The sequence below is a fragment of the Cyanistes caeruleus genome, chromosome 27, assembly GCF_971803275.1.
Source record: "Cyanistes caeruleus chromosome 27, bCyaCae1.hap1.1, whole genome shotgun sequence".
Classification (NCBI taxonomy): Eukaryota; Metazoa; Chordata; class Aves; order Passeriformes; family Paridae; genus Cyanistes; species Cyanistes caeruleus.
The window spans coordinates 596624-617397 of NC_141727.1; the positions used below are offsets into that span (position 1 = coordinate 596624).

Sequence of the window (20774 nt, forward strand, 5' to 3'; positions counted from 1 at the left end):
CTGACACCCCAGGGCCAGGTGCTCTTCCAGCATCATCCCAGAGCCATGGAATGGGTCAGCTTGGGAGGATCACCCAGTGCCATCCAGGGCAGGGACACCTCCCACTACCCCAGGCTGCTCCACCCTGGCCTGGGACACTGCCAGGGATCCAGGGGCAGCCACAGCTGCTCTGGGGATTCCACCCCAGCTCCTTCCCACCCTCACAGGCAAGGATTCCCTCCCAGTATCCCACCCATCCCAGCCCTCTGGCAGTGGGATCCATCCCCTGTCCCTCCAGCCCTTATCAAAAGTGCCTCTCCAGAGACTTTCCATGGCTGTTTCTGGGACAACAGCACCGAGCCACAAAACCTGTGATTAAAAGCAAAACAACCCTGGTGTTAAAGGAGTCTGGACTCCCTGGTAATTAATTTAAGATTAATGGGAACAACCCAGTTAAAATTCAGTGACGATAATTAGCAAGCAAATTACAACAAAGGAGAAGGCAACAACTAAAAGTAATTACAGTGTACAGACATTGAATCCTGCACTGCCTGGAAAATCCCCAGGAAAATCCCCTGTGGGCAGTGGGAGAACAGCACTGCCCCCACAGCCTGGAGTGCCTCAGGAATCCTGGAATCTGGAATCCTGCTGCAATCCTGGGAGCTCCTGCTCCTGCTGTTAAACACAAACCTGGGCAGGGCTCCTGTGCACAGCTAAAGGAAACCAAGAGAATCTCCTGGAAGCTGCCACGTGAATGCTCTGGATACAGGGAATAGAGTTTGGCTTTGGGTCCCCAGCATCCCTCCCCACCTTGCAGGAGTCCTGCTGGAGGCCTTGGGTGTTTGTTAGAGGGAGAAGGCCCAGAGAGTTCTTGTTGAGATCAGGAATTCCTGTTGATGTCCTAAGGAGTTTCTGCTTTCCAATACCCAAAAGTGTGTCAGGGAGTTTCCCTCTGGCTGATTTCAGTATCGCTTTTCTCCTGAGTTTATCCTACAGCTCTCACAGGGGTTGTGTCCAACACTTCACAGCCATGAGGAAATTCCCCATAATGAGGTGACATCCTCGTCCTTGTGAGCACAGAGAGGACAAGGGAACAGCTGGAGCTGTTCCAGGGGATTTGGGATGGATCTCAGGGCAAGGTTCTTCCCCCAGAGGTGCTGGCACTGCCCAGGCTCCCCAGGGAATGGTCCCGGCCCCGAGGCTGCCAGAGCTCCAGGAGAGCTTGGACAGAGCTCCAGGGATGAACAGGGTGGGATTGTTGGGGGGTCTGGGCAGGGCTGGATGATTCTGTGTGTCTGTTCCAGCTCAGGATATTCCAGGATTCCATAACCCCCAGCTGGACCCCAGCTGCTCCATGTGCTGAGGTGCACATGGACGCACAGGGATGCTCTGCCTGCCTCCCCCCTCCTGCTCTCTGCTGGGGCCTGGAGAAGCTGGTCCCAAACAAATCTGGGGACACGGGTGGCAGGGATGGATGGGATATGGGGAAGGAATTCCTCCCTGGGAGGGTGGGGAGGGGCTGGGATGGAATTCCCAGAGCAGCTGTCCCTGATCCCTGGCAGTGTCCCAGGCCAGGTTGGACGGGGCTTGGAGCCACCTGGGACAGTGGGAGGTGTCCAAACCATGGCAGGGGTGGGATGGGACAGGTTTTAAACATCCCTCCCAACCCAAACCGTCCTGGGATTTGGGGATGAGGAGGAAGGTTAAAAATGCTCATCCCAGGAGCAGGGATTTTGCTGATACAGGAATCCAAACCCTCGGGTGCTCCCCGTGCTGGGTGGCTTAAACCCCACCCAGCTCCCAGGTGAGCTCTTAATTAAATCTCAATTTCACCCCTTTCCATGGCTCCCCAGCTTCTCCAGGGCGCTCTGCTGGCTCCAGGCAGGGAGGGAATCCCACGGAGCGGTTCCGAGGGGTCCGGTCCTGCAGCCGCTCCCCAGTGGATTCCCTGGATGCCAGTGGAGCTGGCAGACAGGAGCTGTGCTCGGGGACACTCGGAGCTGTTTGTTTGAGATGTTTAAAGTGCGGAGTTAATGATGATTTCTGGCCGGGTGCCTCACCTGCCTCGGGTGCTGAGGGGCTCCATCCAAACACGGGCAAACAGCAGCGCCTGCAAGTGAAGGGAATCTGGGATTTTCATCCTTCAAAGCAGCCAAGCTGCTCCTGCAAGCATCCGAGCCGGCCGATGTGTGGTGTGCAGGAATCAGGGAGATTCCTGCTCCCGGCAGCCTCCCCAGGGCTGATCCGAAATTCCAGCCCCTCCTTCCCCAGAGCTGTTGGGTCTCCTCTGCGGAAGGGCTGGAAAAAGGCACAGGAATCCCCCCAGGGCTCCGGATGGGCAAGGCAAGGTGGCATTGGGAGTTCCACTCCTGGGAAATCAAGGAATCGGTGATGGGGAGCCCAGCCCATCAGCAATCCCTGCAGAGCCAGGGCCAGGCGTTCTGAGAGCCAGGGAATCATGGAATGGAATGGTTTGGGTGGGAAAGGCCCATAAAACTCACCCCATTCCACCCCCTGCCATGGCAGGGACACCTCCCACTGTCCCAGGCTGCTCCAAATCCTGTCCAGCCTGGCCTGGGACATCCCAGGGGCAGCCACAGCTGCTCTGGGAATTCCATCCCAGCCTCCCCCCAGGGAGGAATTCTGTCCCAAAACGCAGCAGCCACAGCCTGTGGCACACAGACACACAGTGGGATCCCCCCAGGTGTCCCCAAAGCCCGCAGCAGCACAGGGCTCCTTCCCCAGCTGACACAAACCCACTGCAGGCTCTGAGGCAGGAGCTGCACTCCCAGCCTGGGAAGGGACACCCATCCCACCCTGTGTGCTCTCCTCAGCCTTGCTGATCCCAGACCTAGTGGGGAATTCTTCATTTCACAAACCCACTTGGGTTTCCCTACAAGTCCCGGCAAAGCTCCAGCCCTGTGCAGCCAAAATCAGGGATAATGCATCCCCCAGGAGCAGCACTTCCACTTCTGGAAACACAGAGGGAAATGAATCAGAATTCCTGATTATTTGTCCTGTTCAATTTTCCCAGGAACTCCCTGGGGAGTCAGTGCACAATGGGATGTCAAAGAGAAAAGGAATTCCATTGTCATGGGAAACACCCCCAGGGAGGAAAAGATCGAGGCAATTTTAGTGTCCATGTGGAAATCTCTCATCCCAGTCCCTTCCCATCCATCCTGGGGCTGTGGCAGACCCACGGTGTCCCCACTTCCAAGGGAAAAATGGGAGGGCAGGAGATGCTGCACAGATATTTGGGGGTAGCCATAGGGAAAAGAATTGGTCCTGCTTTTTGTGGGAGGGTGGAGGGAGAATTCTGGAGGGTGATCCATGGGCTGGCAGATTCCCAGCTCTGATTCCCCTTATCTGGAGCCTCCTGACTCTCATCAGCTCCTGATGGATGGTGGCAAAGGGAAGAAGGAAGATGGGAACGTGTTCATTCCCAGATTTTACAGCTGGTGCAGGAACACAGGAGCAAATCCTCCCTTCGTTCCCAGATTTTACAGCTGGGCATGGGAACAAATCCTTCCTTGGAGCATATTGTTCCCAAAATTAAGGACTCAAATAAAAGAAAACCATGGAGAAGTGGCTAAAAGCCTCAAATTCCTGCAGGAGGGAAGTGCCCAAAAGCAGGGAGCAGGGATCAGAAGGGGTTTGATGGGAGCATTTCCAGTCAAGCTTTCCCAATTCTCCAGGGAGCTTTTACACCTCCAGGGAAATTGTTTTAAAATATCAACTCCAGAGAGGAAATAGCCTTGGGAAGGGAAAAGTCTTGGAGAAAATCATGGAGAATCATCCAGCCCATTACCCACGGCTCAGGGAAGCTCCATGTGCTCATCCAGCCACATCCAAGGGCTGGAAAAGGGGGAGAGAGGGGGAGAGAGGAATTCTGGACACAAGTGTATCCAATGTTTTGGGGTGAAATACAGAGGAGAAACAAAAAAGACCAGGAAATGTCATCCTTGTGCCTCCTGTACCTGCAGCAAAGTCCTTTTCCTCAGAGGGGGAAGAGAATGGATTCAAACATTCCCAGGAACACTCAGAATATTCCTTCAGGGAATGTGTCCTCGGGAAAACAAATCCTCACAAGATCTTTGTGCCAAGGCAGGGCCAGTCCAAACATCCCTCCTGGAAGGAGGAATCTTTTCCTGCTGCAGTTTCATTCCTCCAGGGCTTTTTCCATCCAGGAGCTCCCTTCCTTTTGCCTTCCCATGGGATTCCATTAAAGAAAAAAGCAGGGATTTTGAATAATAAAAATTCCTTGTCAGCCATCAGAGGAGCCAAAGGCTGGAGAGCACAGGGAAGCATTCCAGGAAAGGGTAAAAAGGGCAGGGATAGATGGGATATTGGGAAGGAATTCCTCCCTGGGAGAGTGGGAAGGGTCATTCCATTGATGGCCCTGGATCCCTGGCAGTGCCCAAGGCCAGGCTGGACACTGGGGCTGGAGCACCTGGGACAGTGGGAGGTGTCCCTGCCATGGCAGGGGTGGCACTGGGTGGGCTTTGGGGTCCCTTCCAACCCAAACCACTCCAGGATTCCATGAAATTGTCCTGAAGGCTGGAATGGGAGAGGGAACAGCTCCCCTGGATCCTGGCAGGAGAGAGGCCAGACCTGAGCCAGGGCCTGGATGCTGTCCCAGCCTGGGCCTGGAATCCTACTGCTGTATCCAGGGAAACTGAGGCACTCTGAGGGCTCATTTCCCATCTCTGCCCAGTGTCCTTTCCCTGTGTCCCAGAGTCAGATCCAACAGGGATTGAGCCTGTGAGCCCTTGGGGTGATCCCGAGAGCCCCCAGGCTGGGTGAGCTGGGAATGGGAATCTCGTGCTGCTCCTCCAGCTCCATCCCAGCATCACCGAGGCTGGAAAAGGTCACTGAGCCCAACCCTGGACCAAATCTCACCATTCCCACTAAAAACTCATCCCTGCTTTTAACCATGGCCCCAGGTCTGGATCCAGGGGGTGGGAGCCAGGAACCCCCAGAGCCCCTCGGGAGCTGCAGGAGGGGCAGGAGGGGTCACAGCTCCTGGAATCGCAGGCTGGAAAAGCCCACGGAGCCTCAGCAGGTGCAATCCTGACCCGTGCTGAGGCTGATTATCAAGGAACAGCCTGTACAGGGAATTCTGGCCGGATACAAACCCAGACAATTCCCTGGCTGTGCCAGCTCAGCCCCTTCTCTCCTCCCTGCACAGCTCCGGTGGCATTTCAGTGCTATTGAGAGCCAAATCCTGCTTCTCATCCTTGAAAGAACAGCCTGAAACTGCCCTGAAATCCACGAAAATCCCAAATTTCCTCTGCTGGAGCAGAATCCAGCCCAAAACATTCCAAGTTTCCCGGTGTTGTTTGTGGGTTTTTATAAAAATCAATGTCATTTACAATTATGTAACTGCAAAAAAGCAGCTGAAAAACTTCGGGATGGAGCTTCTATTTTATCCAACCTTTTCTCCATTAATCTTCCCACACAACTGCTGTCACCATTAGGCTGCCAAAGGAAAATTCTCTGGATCCTTTCAGTTTGGCAGCTCCGCAGGTGGCACTTACCTGCCTCTGCTCCCAGCCTGTCCCGCTGCCCTGGATCCCTATGGATACTCCCCGTGCCCAAGGTGACAGGGATATCGGTGGCACAGACCTTCAGCACTCACCCTGTGGCCTCCAACCCTGGAAATCCACAGGAAGGAGGTGAAAATTCCCCAATCCTCCCTCAGCAGAGTGTGTGAGGTTTGCAGCCACCTGGGATTCCCACACTGGGAATTGCCCGAATGAGCCCGTGCTGGAATGGCTGGAACGGCTGGCAGCATTCCCACAGAATCTGCAAGGAGCTGGAGCAGCTTTGGGGCTGTCAGATTTGATCCTTTGAAGGGATTTTTGACAGGAATTGAAGCTTTTTTTGCCGGAGAGGGGGAGGTTTTGCCGCGTGCAGAAAGGGGAAGGAGCGCTGAATTCTCCCTCTTTTCTGCAAAGCCTGGGAGCCTCCCAAGCATCCACAGGGAGCAGGGTCAGGTCAGAACTGTTTGTACTTCCAGCCCCATCCCTCAGGTGCTCCGGGGATTTTTACAATAATTGATTTTTTACAATAATTGATTTCCTCCAAGGTGACCCCTGCGCTCAGCCGGAGCCTCCGGAGTGGGAGAAGGGATGAGCTGGGATGGGAATGTGACACAGGGACCTTCCCAAACAGCCCCCTCCTGTCCCCAGAGCCCCCAGCTCCGGGTGACCTTCCTGCTGTCACCTCTGGAATCATCTCCATCCCTGCATCTCCATCCCTGGCAGTGTCCTGGCCAGGCTGGGGGGGCTTGGAGCACCCTGGGACAGTGGGAAGTGTCCCTGGGCTTGGAACAGGATGGGCTCCCAACCCCAGCCATTCCAGGATTCCACAATTCCCCACAATTCTCCAACCCCTACAAGGGGATTTTTAAAGCAGAAAATTTCCCTGCAATTCCTGTGCCACAAATCCCAGGAACGAGCGGATTTGGGAATGGGGAGGTTCCAGTGGCAGCTCTGGGGGCTCCAGGAGCATTCCAGGGCTCTTCAATCCCAAAAATTCCAGCCCAAACCCCCATGGGGAGACTCCAGACTGGCCCAGGAGTTCTATATTTGTTTTCCAGCAGATTCAGGGAATAAAGGAACTTCCAAACATGGTCCTGGAGCTGTGGGATCAGAGGCTGATGTGGAGATGACCCCTCCCTTTTATCCTTCAGGATTTGAGACCTCATTTTCCCTCATTTTCCCACTTCCCTCCTGCTGCCATAAAAACCAGGGATGTGGCAGCCTCTTGGATTTGAAACATCTCCAGGTTTGAGGAGAAAGGACTTTTTCCATTTCTCCCTCCTGGCTGACAAGAGAGCCTTCAAATTCCTTGGAATAAACCTTAACTTAAGGAATTGCTCCCTGAACTTGGTTTGGAAGCCAAACTTCCTGGGAGAGAGAGAATTTTCCATCCTCTCCAGCATCCATACACGGAGCAGTTTTCCTCTGGATTTGAGGTCCAGTGAATTTAAGGAGAGGGAAAAGGGCTCAGGAAGGGAGGGATTAGCAGGGAATTGTCTCTCCAGGCACAGGGAGGGACATGGAATATTCAGGAGGCTCCTGTGCTGGGCCCTGTCCCCTGGGAAGCTCCAGCCTCCTCTTTTCCAGTTGCTGTTCCCCTCGGGAATGTGAGCTTTGGGGTCAGGGGAGGTGCAGAGGAGCCTCCAGCCCACTCCAGCCTTATTCCCACAGGGTACCCAGAGCCATCTCCCCAAGACAGGGAGGCTGGGAATTCCCTCCCCCATTTCCCACTGTCACATCTCTCTCCCAGATCCAGGGGTGATGCCCAATCTCAAATAAATCTTAAATAAAGGATCTGCCTAAATCCCAAAGGGAACTGTAGGAGGTGCCCAATCCCATAAGGATCAGCTCCCATCCACATCTCAGGACCAAAGCCCTGGATGAGCCAGGTTTGAACAGCAAAATGAGCTCAGGAAGTTTTTCCTTCCTGAGATTCCTTTTTAATTAAAGCAGAACATCCCCAGTGGTGCCACAGATGGAGCAGGGAAAGCCCCGGAGCGTGGCTGAAGTGCCAAGGGGAGCAGGAGAGCTTTGCCCTTCCCTGCAGCCCCTCAGCAGCCAAAGCAGGGGCTGCCCCAGCCTGGAGCTCCCAGCGAATTCCAGCCCTTCAGGAACTGGGGAAAAAGAGAATGGAAGAGAAACAGGAACAGAGAAGCCCCAAGGCTCTGAAGTTCAGAGGTTCAGGGAAAAAATTGGAATAATCTGTGTGCCTGAGAGACATAGATAATATTCAATATTCAATATTCAATATTCAATATTCAATATTCAATATTCAATATTCAGTATTCAATATTCAGTATTCAATATTCAGTATTCAATATTCAATATTCAATATTCAACATTCAACATTCAACATTCAATATTCAATATTCAATATTCAGTATTCAATATTCAATATTCAATATTCAATATTCAATATTCAATATTCAATATTCAGTATTCAATATTCAATATTCAATATTCAATATTCAGTATTCAATATTCAATATTCAATATTCAATATTCAAATCTTCTTTGTCCTCCTGAGGATGGATTCATTTCCCAGCCTCTGGATGTGTCCCATGGATCCCCCCGTTCCCTGCACATTCAGGGCTCCTTCTCAAGCCATTCTTTTCCCTTTTCCCCTCAGGCTCTCTGGATCCAGGATAATTCCAGCAGGGCCAGGGAAGGGGAGAAGTGCCCCAAAAGCTCAGGGATTGGCACCAGGTGCTTCACCTGACCTGTGACAGTCACTGTCACACGGGATGGAGGGACAGGAGGCAGGGAACGGCTCCCAGTGGCAGAGGGCAGGGCTGGATGGGATCTTGGGCAGGAATTGTTCCCTGGCAGGGTGGGCAGGCCCTGGCACAGGGTGCCCAGAGCAGCTGGGGCTGCCCCTGGATCCCTGGCAGTGCCCAAGGCCAGGCTGGACATTGGGGCTGGAGCAGCCTGGGACAGTGGGAGCTGTCCCTGCCATGGCTGGGGTGGGAATGGGTGGGATTTGAGCCCCCTCCCAACCCAAACCATTCCATTACATTTTTAACCCCCTGGACAGAGTTTTGGAGCCCCCCAGGGATGGGGGGAGGCTCCTGGCCAGCCCTGGGGCCACCAAAATCCACAGAGAGCATTGGAGCAGGAGCTGGGCTGGGCCCTGTTCCAGGGAATTGGCACCTCCAGGATGTGCCTGTCCTGATGGCAGCAAAGGAATTTGATAGGAAGAGGCCACAAGAACTTTGGTGTTTAATTTGCTCCACAGAATTCCTGTTCAAATCCATCTTTCCCAAATCCAGAGGTGTTTCCATTTGTTTCATTTCTTCCCCTCATTTCTTCGGCAGTGAAATGGAAATCGGGGAAAAAAGCAGATAATTGGGAGGATGCCAGCTGTGAGTTTAAAATAGATCCAAATCCTTCCTCTTCCCTACCTGCAGAAGGAAAAGAAGGAGATATTTAAATATCTATCTCTATAAACACATTTATTTATGGATTAGCCTTTTATTCCTTTAAGGAAGGCCAGGGATAATGACTCCGCCAGGAAATGCCAATTAAAGCAGACCCTGCTAATTAAAGGCCATGCCCTGTCGTGTGTGGCACAGAGCAGGACCTTAAATCCACAGCTGATTCCAAATTAAGCCCCTGGATCAGCCACGTGTCCCCTCCAAAAACAGGGATGAAGGAGAATGAAATCCCTTAGGATGTGCAGGGATGGGGAGCCCCACGGGCAGCGTCTGCAGCTCAGCCCTGACCTGGCTCTGAAATCTTCCCAATTAATCCTTCTGTGCAAGCCTGGGAAATTGCCTTCCCTACCCTGTGATTCCCAGTGGAATTCCCAAAGGAGCAGCAACATCTCGGGCATTTGTTTGATCTCTCAGGTTTTTTCCTATAAACACACACAAGGCCCTGGAAATGAGAGCTCCAAAGTTTGCTTTTTTTTTTTTTTTTTTCTTTTTTGGAGCAGGGTTGTGAAATCCAAACATTTTCACTCCTTTGGTGCTGCCAGGGTGAAGCAGCAGATCCAGAAGTCCTGGCATTATTTATGTGCTCCCAATATTTTGGTGTGGATGAAATATTTCACCTCTCTGCATTCAAAACAAACAGCCCCAAACCACTGCAGCCTCCAAAATTCCCTCAATTCCTTGGGAGAATTTCCCAGCTGGAAACCCAAGCATTTATTTAACTGATTTGCATGGAAAATAAAACAAACCCAAGGAAAATAAGGAAAACCCCCCTTTGAATGTTTCTGGGGGTTCCCCAAAGCTCTGCTGCCCTGGGGTGGCCCTGGCTGGGGTGGTCACGTTCTCTGGCATGGAATTAGGGCCGAGTGGTGGCTTCCATGGAAACCCCAATTTCCAGTTCTGTGGCTGGCTGGTTCCAGCAGGAATTGTTCCTGCAGGGTTTGGGCAGAGCAGGGAATTTTCCCAAAGGTTTGGGGGTTGCAGAACACGTTTAAGGCTCATTTTGCCCCAACACCCTGAGCTGTGGGGTCACACCTGACCCAGGGGCTGTGGGGTCACACCTGTCCCCAGGGGCTGTGGGGTCACACCTGACCCAGGGGCTGTGGGGTCACACCTGACCCAGGGGCTGTGGGGTCACACCTGTCCCCAGGGGCTGTGGGGTCACACCTGTCCCCAGGGGCTGTGGGGTCACACCTGTCCCCAGGGGCTGTGGGGTCACACCTGACCCAGGGGTCCTTGGGTCCCAAAACCCAGCCCAGCCCAGGCAGGGCTCTGCAGGATGGGCATATCCAGCTGTGCCCAGTGGTGCCCAGTGGTGCCAGGCTCTGCTCCTGCCCCTGGAGATGTTTCTGTGCTGGAAAAGGGATCCCATTCCCAGCCCAAGGGGACCTGAGGGCCCTGCCTGGGGACAAGGGGCCTTTCAGTATCTGCACCTTGTTCTCCTCGCCTTGAGCTCCTGAGAGAAAAAATCCCCACCTTTGTATTCCAGGGGCTCTGACAGTACAGAATCCAACACAGGGAGGTTGATCAGGGAATCCTGGAATGGTTTGGGTTGGGAATGGACCTTAAAACACCTCCAGTGCCACCCCTGGGACACCTCCCACTGTCCCAGGCTGCTCCAGCCCCAGTGTCCAGCCTGGCCTTGGGCACTGCCAGGGATCCAGGGGCAGCCCCAGCTGCTCTGGGCACCTGTGCCAGGGCCTGCCCACCCTGCCAGGGAGGAATTGTTTCCCAAAATCCAAGCCCCATCCTGCCCCATTTGATCCCGTCCCTGTAATTTCTCCCCCTGATTTTGGTCCCTAAAAGCTCGGCAGAGCAGACGATGTCCCAGAGCTGCTCCATGTCTGGGGCCAATCCCAGGGGATAAAAACAGGGATAAATCTGCTGCCCACTCACCCAGCAGGAATCGCTTGGGAGAGCAATGGAATAAATCCCATAAATCCCCTGGGATGCTCCAATGGGGGAGTGTGGCCAGGGAAGGGGGTTCCAGTCACCCTGTGTGGATGGAGAGAGGGGTTTGGAGTTGGATCCTCTCTCCTTGTGCTCCTGCCAGGATAAACACTGACAATATCCAGCAGAACAAAGCTTTGGGATTTCCTTTCCAGGGGGTTTCAAGCTTTTCTTTAATCCTGTTTGTCTTCACCCGAGTCGATGTTTGAGAGGCAAAAATGAAGTTTCAAAAGAAGCCAAAGTTTTTGGTTGGAAGAGTTGTCTTCTTGTCCCCTTTCAGGGGGATGTTCTGGGGAGGGAACGCTGGAATTCCCCCACAGAAATTCACTGAATTGTCAAATATTCCAAACCACAGAACCACAAATCCGTTCTTCTTCAGGAGGAGGAAACTCACACAGCCCAAGGCATCATTTTCAAGTGACTTGTTGGTTAATTAGCAATATTTATTGATTGGCTCTATTATTCCTTATTGGACTTAATTAGGTCCAATCAGCTTTTAAGCCGCTCTGGCTGCCTGAGGAATTACCCAGGGCTCGGATGCAGGGAATGAGCTGCTTTCCCAAATAAATTTCCCTAATAAAATTTCCATGAAAACATGGAAAGAATTTCCAAGGGCTGCAGAGGTGTCCCACCAGGTGATTCGGAATTTCACCATCAGCTTTGGTTTGGCTTTGGAACGTTTTCGTGGGAAACCCTTTGGATTCCAGCTCCATCCCACTGCCCTTTGCCATCAGTTGTTGCCAGCTAATTAGGAAAAGTTACTTCCCTCTAATGAATCAAAGAGATTTGAGTGGATCATTTGGAATGGATTTAAAGAAAAAGCTGCTTCCCATGCAAACCTGCTGTTCCTTCCTTCACAAGCCCCTTTTTGCCAGGCTGCCCCTGCCCCCCAAAAAAGAGTGAAAAACCTTTTGAGAAGAGAAGGAGCTGGGAGCGAGGCCGGGGTGCCCCAGGGCTGGGATGTGCTTGGAGAGGGAGGCAATTCGGGAGGATGTTTATGGTCGGGCACCTTTTATTTCCTTGCGTTTGTGGCAATAAATCATTGATAAAACAGCTCCAGCCCGCCTGGTGGGGAAGCACTTGGGACGTGGATTATCCTGAGAGGGAGCCAAGGGGAAAAACTCTCGCTGCTTTCAACAGGCGGGGGGAAAAAGGAGCCGGGATCCGCTGGGAAAACGGCAGGAGAGGCTCCCCGGAATGGATGCGGGATCTCCGGGCTCTCCCCACCCGCTTAGGAAAGGTTTCGGCCGGTGCTGGGGGGTTGGGGAGGATTTGCTGCTTACGAGCTGTGATTAAAAAATGGGAAAATTCTCCCGAGCATGGACAGGAGCTGTGGAGAAACCAGCCGAGTTATCTGAGGGCACCGAGCTGAGCCCACGCAATGTTTGTGCTGCTGCCACCGCCCCCAGCCCTGCAGGACTCCAGCTCAGCCTCTCGGTCCCGTTTCCCCCCGTGTTTCCCGGACAAGGAGAGGGATTTTGGGCCCCCCAAGCCAGGGCTGCTGCACGTTGGCAGGAAAAAAAGGAACTCTCCAGGAGAGGCTGGAGAAAACCAGGCTGTAACGACTCCATCTATTGGGTAAAAATATACGGCTCCAAATGCACAGGGAAAATTAATTCCGAGGGAAAAAAAAATATATATCAGAGGGGATTCGGAGCAGTTACCGGCACTTACAGCTTAATTGGACACAATTAGAGGAATGTTTCTCGGTACTGTTTGAAAGCAAAATGAAGCTAACGACAGCCGCTTGCAGAGATCCGAGCTCAGCAGCCGCGAGGAGCCGATCCCCACCCCGAGTTACTCCCGGCGTTAAGGGCAAGGGGCTCCGGTGCAGGGCAGGAGGAGCCCCTGGCCCCAAAGGGGCTCGGGGTGAGGGGCGGGGGCGCCGCTTCCCTGAACGCGTTTCTCCCTTTCCTTCTCTTTCCATGGGAGCGGAGGCGCGGGGGGCAGAGAGCCCCGAGCCCCTCCAAAGCCATCCCCCCTCCCCAGGAAGCAGCGGCCGGCTGCAGCCCGCTGCAAGCCTCGCCTGCGCTTCCCCGGCCTTTGCTCGATATTATGTTCTCCCCCGGGGCTGCTGAAAAGCAGAAAAACAAACTCCTGCCGGAGGAGGGAGGAGGCAGCGGGGGGGCCGGGGCCGGCGGCAGCCGGGGGATAACGGGGGGCGGAGGAGGAGGAGGAGAAGGAGAAGGAGGAGGAGGAGGAGGAGCGGGGGCTACTCCGGGGAAGCAGCGGCGCGATCGGCGCCGAGCATCGCTCCCTCCGCCTCCCGAGCACCGAGCGGCCGGGACTGGCACCTCGGGAAGCTTCGTCCCGCTCTTCCTCCTCCTCCTCCTCCTCCTCCTCCTCCTCCTCCTCCTCCTCCCGCTCCTGCCGCTGCCGCCGCTCGCTGCCCGCGGCCGGGGCGCGCCCGGCGGGCGCTCGGCGATGGCAGCGCGGGCCGGGGGCGGCGCGGGGCGGGCGGGCGCGGGCCGGGGGTAGCGCGGGGGTCCCGCAGCGCTCTGCCCGCCGGGGTCCGCGGGCTCGGAGCCCGGGAGGGTCGCGGCGAGGCTCGGTCGGTGTCGGTGTCGGGGCGGGGCGCGGTTCCGCGGGATGTGAGCGGCGCGGCCGGACAGGGACAGGGGCAGCGACAGGGCCAGGGGCGGGCGGTGCGGGCGGCGCCGGTGGCCCCGGTGGCCCCGGGCCCGGCATGCCGCGCTGCCGGAACTGCCGCCCGCCGCGCAGCTCGGGGCCGCGGGCCGCCCGCGGGCGCTGCCCCCGCCGCTCGGGGCCGCAGCCGGCGGGGGGCCCGGGGATGGCGCGGCGCTGCTCGCCCTGAGCCCGGCCCGGAGGAGGAGGACGAGCGGCGGCAGGAGAAGGAGGAGGAGGAGGAGGAGGAGGGGAGCGCCCATGGCGCGGGGGCGCCGGGCGCCGGCGCTGCGCACTCGGCTGCACGGGCTGCGCCTCATGTGCTCGGCGCGGGCGGCGCCGGCGCGCCGGGCGCTCTGGGTGCTCGCCTTCTGCACGGCGCTGGGGCTGCTGCTGGCCTGGTCCTCCGACCGCCTGCTGCACTGGCTCGCCTTCCCCTCGCACACCCGGGTGCGCACCGAGTGGAGCCGCCAGCTGCCCTTCCCCGCCGTCACGCTGTGCAACAATAACCCGCTGCGCTTCCCTCGCCTCTCCAAGGGTGACCTGTACTACGCGGGGCACTGGCTGGGGCTGCTGCTGCCCAACCGCACGGCTCGGCCGCTGCTCACCGAGCTGCTGCGCGCCGACGAGGCGCGGCTGCGCTGGTTCGCCAAACTGGCCGATTTCCGCCTCTTTCTGCCGCCCCGCCACTACGAGGGCATCAGCGCCGACTTCATGGACCGCCTGGGCCACCAGCTGGAGGACATGCTGCTGTCCTGCAAGTACCGCGGCGAGCTCTGCGGCCCGCACAACTTCTCCGCGGTGAGTGCGCACCGGGAGCCCCGGCTGCTCTCGGCTCCCGGCCGGGCCCCCGGCTCGGCTCGGCTCGGTTCGGTTCGGCTCGGCTGGGTTCGGTTCGGTTCGGTTCGGCTCGGCTGGGTTCGGTTCGGTTCGGCTCGGCTCGGCTCGGTTCGGTTCTGCCCCGTGTCCGCGGCTCCTCTGGCTCCGAGGGATCCGCGGCTCGCGGTGCTCTCGGTCCCTGGCCCTTTCCGTGTCTGCCCAAGGGCAGCCCCGGCTGGTGTCGGTTTAAGGGACTCCTGCTTCGTGTCGGTCCCGGTCCGTGTCCCCCGCCCCGCTCCGGTCCGGTCCCGGTCCCGACTCCGCTCGCTGCGCTTTCCCCTACGGTGCCCGGAGCGCTCCGGGGTCCCGGCAGGTCCCGGCAGGTCCCGGTGTGTCCGGCAGGTCCCGGCAGGTCCCGGTGTGTCTGGCAGGTCCCGGTGTGTCCCGCAGGTCCCGGCAGGTCCCGGAGGGTCCCGGCAGGTCCCGGTGTCTCCGGCAGGTCCCCGCAGGTCCCGGAGGGTCCCGCAGGTCCCGGCAGGTCCCGGAGGGTCCCGCAGGTCCCGGCAGGTCCCGGTGTGTCCCGCAGGTCCCGGTGTGTCCCGCAGGTCCCGGAGGGTCCCGGCAGGTCCCGGCAGGTCCCGGAGGGTCCCGCAGGTCCCGGCAGGTCCCGGAGGGTCCCAGAGGGTCCCGCAGGTCCCGGCAGGTCCCGGAGGGTCCCGCATGGCCGGGCAGGTCCCGGAGGGTCCCGCAGGTCCCGGAGGGTCCCGCATGGCCGGGCAGGGCCGCCTGGTCCCGGGAGCCCCTCGGGAGCTCCCCGCGGGTCGCTGCCCACCGAGCGTTTTGTCTCTCGCTGGTTTCTCCGCCGGCCCGAAGTGATGCTCTCTGGTCTAGGGATGAATCTCTGGCGTGTGAGAGGCTGGCTGCTGCCTTGGGTTTTAATGAGAAATAATTAAATTAACGTTGCACCATCCCCGTCGCTGCTGTCCCACGTTCCGTGTTGCTCCCAGCGTAGTCGCGCCCGGATTTTTGCCGTGTCCGAGCCGAGGTTCCCCAGGAGCTCCGGGGCTGCAGCTCCGGCCCAGCCCTGCCCATCCCGCCGGGCTTGGCTGTGTCCGGCACCCCTGCCCAGCCCTTGGCTGTGTCCGGCACCCCTGCCCATCCCTTGGCTGTGTCCGGCACCCCTGCCCATCCCTTGGCTGTGTCCGGCACCCCGGGCCAGGGCTTGGCTGTGTCCGGCACCCCGGGCCAGCCCTGCCCATCCCTTGGCTGTGTCCGGCACCCCTGCCCATCCCTTGGCTGTGTCCGGCACCCCGGGCCAGGGCTTGGCTGTGTCCGGCACCCCTGCCCATCCCGCCGGGCTTGGCTGTGTCCGGCACCCCGGCCCTGCCCTGCCCATCCCTTGGCTGTGTCCGGCACCCCTGCCCAGCCCTGCCCATCCCTTGGCTGTGTCCAGCACCCCTGCCCAGCCCTGCCCATCCCTTGGCTGTGTCCGGCACCCCTGCCCATCCCTTGGCTGTGTCCGGCACCCCTGCCCATGCCTTGGCTGTGTCCGGCACCCCTGCCCATCCCTTGGCTGTGTCCGGCACCCCTGCCCACCCCTGCCCATCCCTTGGCTGTGTCCGGCACCCCGGGCCAGGGCTTGGCTGTGTCCAGCACCCCTGCCCAGCCCTGCCCATCCCTTGGCTGTGTCCGGCACCCCTGCCCATCCCTGCCCATCCCTTGGCTGTGTCCGGCACCCCTGCCCAGCCCTTGGCTGTGTCCGGCACCCCTGCCCATCCCTTGGCTGTGTCCGGCACCCCTGCCCAGCCCTTGGCTGTGTCCGGCAGCCCTGCCCATCCCTTGGCTGTGTCCGGCACCCCGGCCCTGCCCATCCCTTGGCTGTGTCCGGCACCCCTGCCCATCCCTTGGCTGTGTCCAGCACCCCTGCCCATCCCTGCCCATGCCTTGGCTGTGTCCGGCACCCCGGGCTCCCCGGGCTCCCTGAGCAATCCCCGGGGGCCCTGCAGCTGCTCCCTGGGGCCGTGCGGGTTGTGCACCCTGCGGTGCTTTGGGACGCGGAGCTTTGCTGATCGGAGCTGATCCAAAAGGTGCTTGAGCCCTGATGAACCAGCGGGCTCTGAGATCGACCCCAAATCTCAGGGCAGGGCTTTACAGAGCGCTGGGAGTGGGATCCCTGCTCGGGAAAATCCCGGCGGGAGCTGTGATGTGTTGAGAGGAGACTCTGAGTGAAGGAGCTGGCGGCGCTTCCCTGGGAGCAGCGGGATGCTGATGGTGCTGGAATATTCTGCTCCTCTGCTCTCTGCAGACAGCTCGAGGGGTGGCTGTGACTGAGCATCCTGCCAGCAGCGGGGCTGGGGTCTGCGGGGACAGAGCAAACTCTGGGCGAGCTGCCTGAGCCGAATCCCCGGCTCTGCCCGGGGTGCAGCCTGGAAATCAGAGGGAATTGTCCCTTTGCACTTGTGGCGGCAGGCGCTAAGCTGGAGGAAGGGGAGGAGGGAGACGCTCCCTGCGGGATGGAGGAGCTGCCCAGGCTGTGCAGGCAGCGGCTGCTGCTGCAAACCGGAGCAGGAGTGGCACAGCTGGAGGGAAAATCATAAGTGAAGTGGGACATTGAGGCAGACCCTTTCCAGCCGGACAGTCTGGTGCCACGGCATGAGGAAATCGGGGAATTGCAGCAGGAATTCCTGGCGGTGGGAAAAGCTGCCTCCCCCTCCCAGATGCCGGGGTGGGATCTGATGGAGTTTGGCTGGGGCCAGGAGGGTGAAAACCCAATCCCCGCTCCCCCCAAGGTGCGGCAGACCCGGCAGAGGTTCCCGTGTCCCAGCAGAGATCCTGTGGCTCCAGGGGCTCCAGGAGTTACTCCAGAATGGAACTGGGCACTCCCGGCTCTGCAGCTGCTGCTGGAAGCCACCACGGTGGGCTGAGGAGCAGGGTCTCCTCCAGCCATCCTGGAAAGGTCCCAGAAGCTGCTTCCCGAGGCTGGGAGAGAGGGAACTGGGGGCTGTGACCCCTGGGATTCTCCCTGGGAGCTGACTGCACTGCGGGGATTGCTTAGCTGAGGAAATGGGGAAATATCCTTCCCGTCCCAGAGGGGCTGTGGTTCGGGGGTGGAGGGCGAGGGGAACCCCTGTGCCAGGGAACTGCTGGATCTGCTTTCCCTGCCCTGAGCTCTGGTGTGGCAGGTGAGGGAGGACGCTGCCACCTCCCTGTCCATCCTCCTGTCTGCCTGAAGGAACAGGGAGTGACCTCTGCGCTGTCCTTGAGGGGAGGCTGAGGAGCTGCTCCACCTGGGAGGAGCACCCTGGTGAGGAGAGCTGTTCCCTGGGGAGGTGCTGGGGACGACTTTGGGGGTCTGCAGTGTCCAGAGAGCTCGGGACAGGGGCACTGCCGTCCCTGGATGTGTCTTTGGGATGGAGGTGCCATTCCCAGGGCTGGGCATTGCCGTGGGGGCTGAGGCTGGGCAGCCCTGGGGTCTGGGGTACTTGGAGCTTCTGCTTCTCCTCCTGAGCTGGGAGAACACCAAGGAGAGGCAGGAAAATGCTGTGGTTTGAGCTGGGCACAGATGTGAGGCAGGATAAAGATAAATGCAAATGGAATAAATGGGGGTGTGAAGAGAATTGTTTTAGACCTGCTCAGGTGCTCCAAGAGCAACTTCTGTGCCAAAAGAGCAGGTGGGGGTGAGGCTTTCCTGGGTAAAAGCCCCAAAGCCCAAAGCAGAGGTGATTTGGAGCAAGGGAGTCCTGGCTGAGATGTGGAGCAGAGCAAAGGGGCTGGGGGAGGGAGCTGCTCTCCTGGGAGTCCTTCCAGCTCCATCCTGGAGCTCCTCCAGGAGATTCCTGCTCCTTCCAGCCCCTCCAGACCGTGGGGGCACAGCGGGAGTTGGGTTCTGTGGGTGGCATGGAAAAGGAAAAGGGAAAGGAAAAGGAAAAGGAAAAGGAAAGGGAAAAGGAAAAGGAAAGGAAAGGGAAAAGGAAAAGGAAAGGAAAAGGAAAGGAAAAGGGAAAGGAAAAGGAAAAGGAAGGGAAAAGGAAAGGAAAAGGGAAAGGAAAAGGAAGGGAAAAGGAAAGGAAAAGGAAAAGGGAAAGGAAAAGGAAGGGAAAAGGCAAAGGAAAAGGAAAAGGAAAGGGAAAAGGAAAAGGAAGGGAAAAGGAAAGGAAAAGGAAAAGGAAAGGAAAAGAAAAAGGAAAAGGAAAAGGAAAGGAAAAGGCAAAGGAAAAGGAAAGGAAAGGAAAAGGAAAAGGAAGGGAAAAGGAAAAGAAAAGGAAAGGAAAAGGGCCCTGCAGAACGAGCCCAGCAATCCCAACAGTGTGGGAAGTGTTGCTTTTCCTCCTTAATAAATGGAAATAAGGGATTGCACAGATCTGTGGAGCTTGGGACTGCAGGGCTGGGATGACCCCATTGGGTTTACTCCGTTTAGGAGGGCTCAGGTTTACTCTGATTTACTCTGGATTACTTCCTAGCCTGCTCTGGGAGGGGTTTGTTGTCCCTGTTGATGTTTCTCAGAAGGATGAGGATTCGTTAATGGATCAGATGGAGTTTCCTGCCCTCAGCCAATGTGTGGCTTTATTTGTTTTAGGCTGGACTTAAAGCTGGGCTGCTGGGATGGTTATCCAAGAATCCTGGAGTGGGTTGGGTTGGGTTGGGTTGGGAGGGACCTTAAAGCCCAGTTCCATGGGCAGGGACACTTTTCACTATCCCAGGGTGCTCCAAGCCCTGTCCAGCCTGGCCTGGGACACTTCCAGGGATGGGGCAAAACCATCCATAAGTGCTTGGAGCTGGATAAATCCAACCTTCCCAAAGGCCCAGGTGCTGATTCCAAGGGAGAGAACTGTCCAGCAGCTCCTGTCCCAAATTCCAAATCCAAATGCCAGGATGGGCAGTTCAGTGAGTGAGGATCTGCTTTCCCTGGAATGGCCCCATCTGGGAGGAGCTAAGGCTCAGGATTAAGTGGATGTTGCTCTGCTCTGCGTTCCCTGGATTTGGGGTTGATTTATTCACCTGAGCTCCTTGTCTCTGGAATATTTATCTTGGTTGCCTTGTCCTGTGCTCATTGATTTCTTCCTTCCTATCATTTTTCATCCTCAGAAATTCATGAGTGGATCCAACATCCTGGGGTCTGTTCCTGGGCTGGGGTTTAGGGTTAATGATCCCTCATTTAGTAACTCCCCAAATCAAATTGTCACCTGTGGCTCTGCTGAGGAGACACAGGGGTTGTGTTGGGAGGGGTGGCAGGGTTTGGTCCCCATCCTTCATGAAATCCTTGGATTTCTGGGGTGTTCCAAAGGCTCTGCAGTCAGTCCTTGCTCGTGGTTTGATTTGCTCACTTATTTTTTGTTAAATAGATTTTGTTAAACCATTTAATTTCTCCCCAGATCAGGGATTTTATGGGGTGGCAGCTGCACAGAGATCTCAGTGCTGCATTTTAAAAATATTCCTGAGTATTTTCCTGAAAATCTGATGAATTTTCCCGAAATATCCCTTGGGTGGGGGCTGTAATTGTGCAGTTTCCTTAGCAGAGAATCCCCTGTGTCCAGGGTGGAGCTCAGCCTTATCCCACAAAAGAATGGGATATTTCAGCCTTGGTTTTGGTGTGAGGGCAGACAGGAATTCTGTGCCACAAGCTTGGGAAGCCCAAAGCTTGGAACAGCTGTGAGCACCTTAATTACCAGCAGCACAATTAATTGCAGAGGAATTTCAGGATGTGGGGTTGTTTGTTTGGGGATTTTCCTCACTCACCCACAAACTGTTTCACCCAATTCCCTTTTCCACCTTTATTCTCTCATATTTTTATTTTCATTCTTTATTTCTGGCTTGGCTTCCACAGGAAGCTCAGGCTGGGGGTGCTGCTGCCTTTGGAAGGGGCGTGGGAGGTGTTTGATGGTGCAGATGTGGGGCTGGAGCCCTGAACGTGCTCCTGCCTGGAGCTGCTGGGTTCAGCCTGGGATCACTGTGGATCCAAGGCTGTGTTCTCCCTTCCTGAGGGAATCCTGCTGGTTTTGGATTGCTGGTGGCAGAATCCAAGGAGGAATCAGGGCTGGGCTGTGCCAAGGGCTGCCCCAGGCAATGCTCGCTGTGAGGGATGGGCTGAAGGGTTTGGGGTGATTTCTGTGGGTTTGGGGTCAGCTGCACTGAGGGTGGAGATTCCTGATCTCCTGCACAGTTGAGGGGATTTGGACTTTGCTGGAGCTGGGGAATGAAAGCAGGGAGGAGTTTGGCACTGAACTGGGGGGTCCTGAGGGGCCAGAAGCTGTGAAAGAAGAAGGACAAAGCCCAGGGATAACAGAGCTTCCCTTCCCTGCCAGAGCTGCTGGGCTCTGGAGAGGCATCCCAAAGGATTCCATGGAGCAAGGAAAGCTGGGCAGAGCAGGGCCTGGGGTTTCTGGGTGCTTCTCTGCACCCATTCCCACCCTGCCATGGCAGGGACACC

The 20774-nt window shown here is 57.0% G+C and overlaps 1 protein-coding gene and 1 long non-coding RNA gene across 4 annotated transcripts in view; one reads left to right on the forward strand and one right to left on the reverse strand.

The window, feature by feature from the left end:
- Positions 1–20774, forward strand: part of ASIC2 (acid sensing ion channel subunit 2) — a 370847-nt gene that overhangs the window by 293813 nt on the left and 56260 nt on the right. The window contains exon 1 of one of the 3 annotated variants that reach the window (XM_086864765.1): positions 13680–14329. The exons of the other annotated variants lie outside the window; for them this stretch is intronic. Within the exon in view, the coding sequence (XP_086720891.1) occupies positions 13790–14329 (540 nt within the window). The 5' untranslated portion in view covers positions 13680–13789. Of the gene's footprint in view, positions 1–13679; positions 14330–20774 lie in introns of those variants that run through there. 3 annotated transcript variants of the gene reach the window in all.
- Positions 7757–12931, reverse strand: LOC147649116 (uncharacterized). Its single transcript, XR_015279592.1, has 2 exons — positions 10850–12931; positions 7757–8923 (listed from the first exon to the last, which is right to left on the reverse strand). It is a non-coding gene; the product is annotated as an uncharacterized LOC147649116 (long non-coding RNA).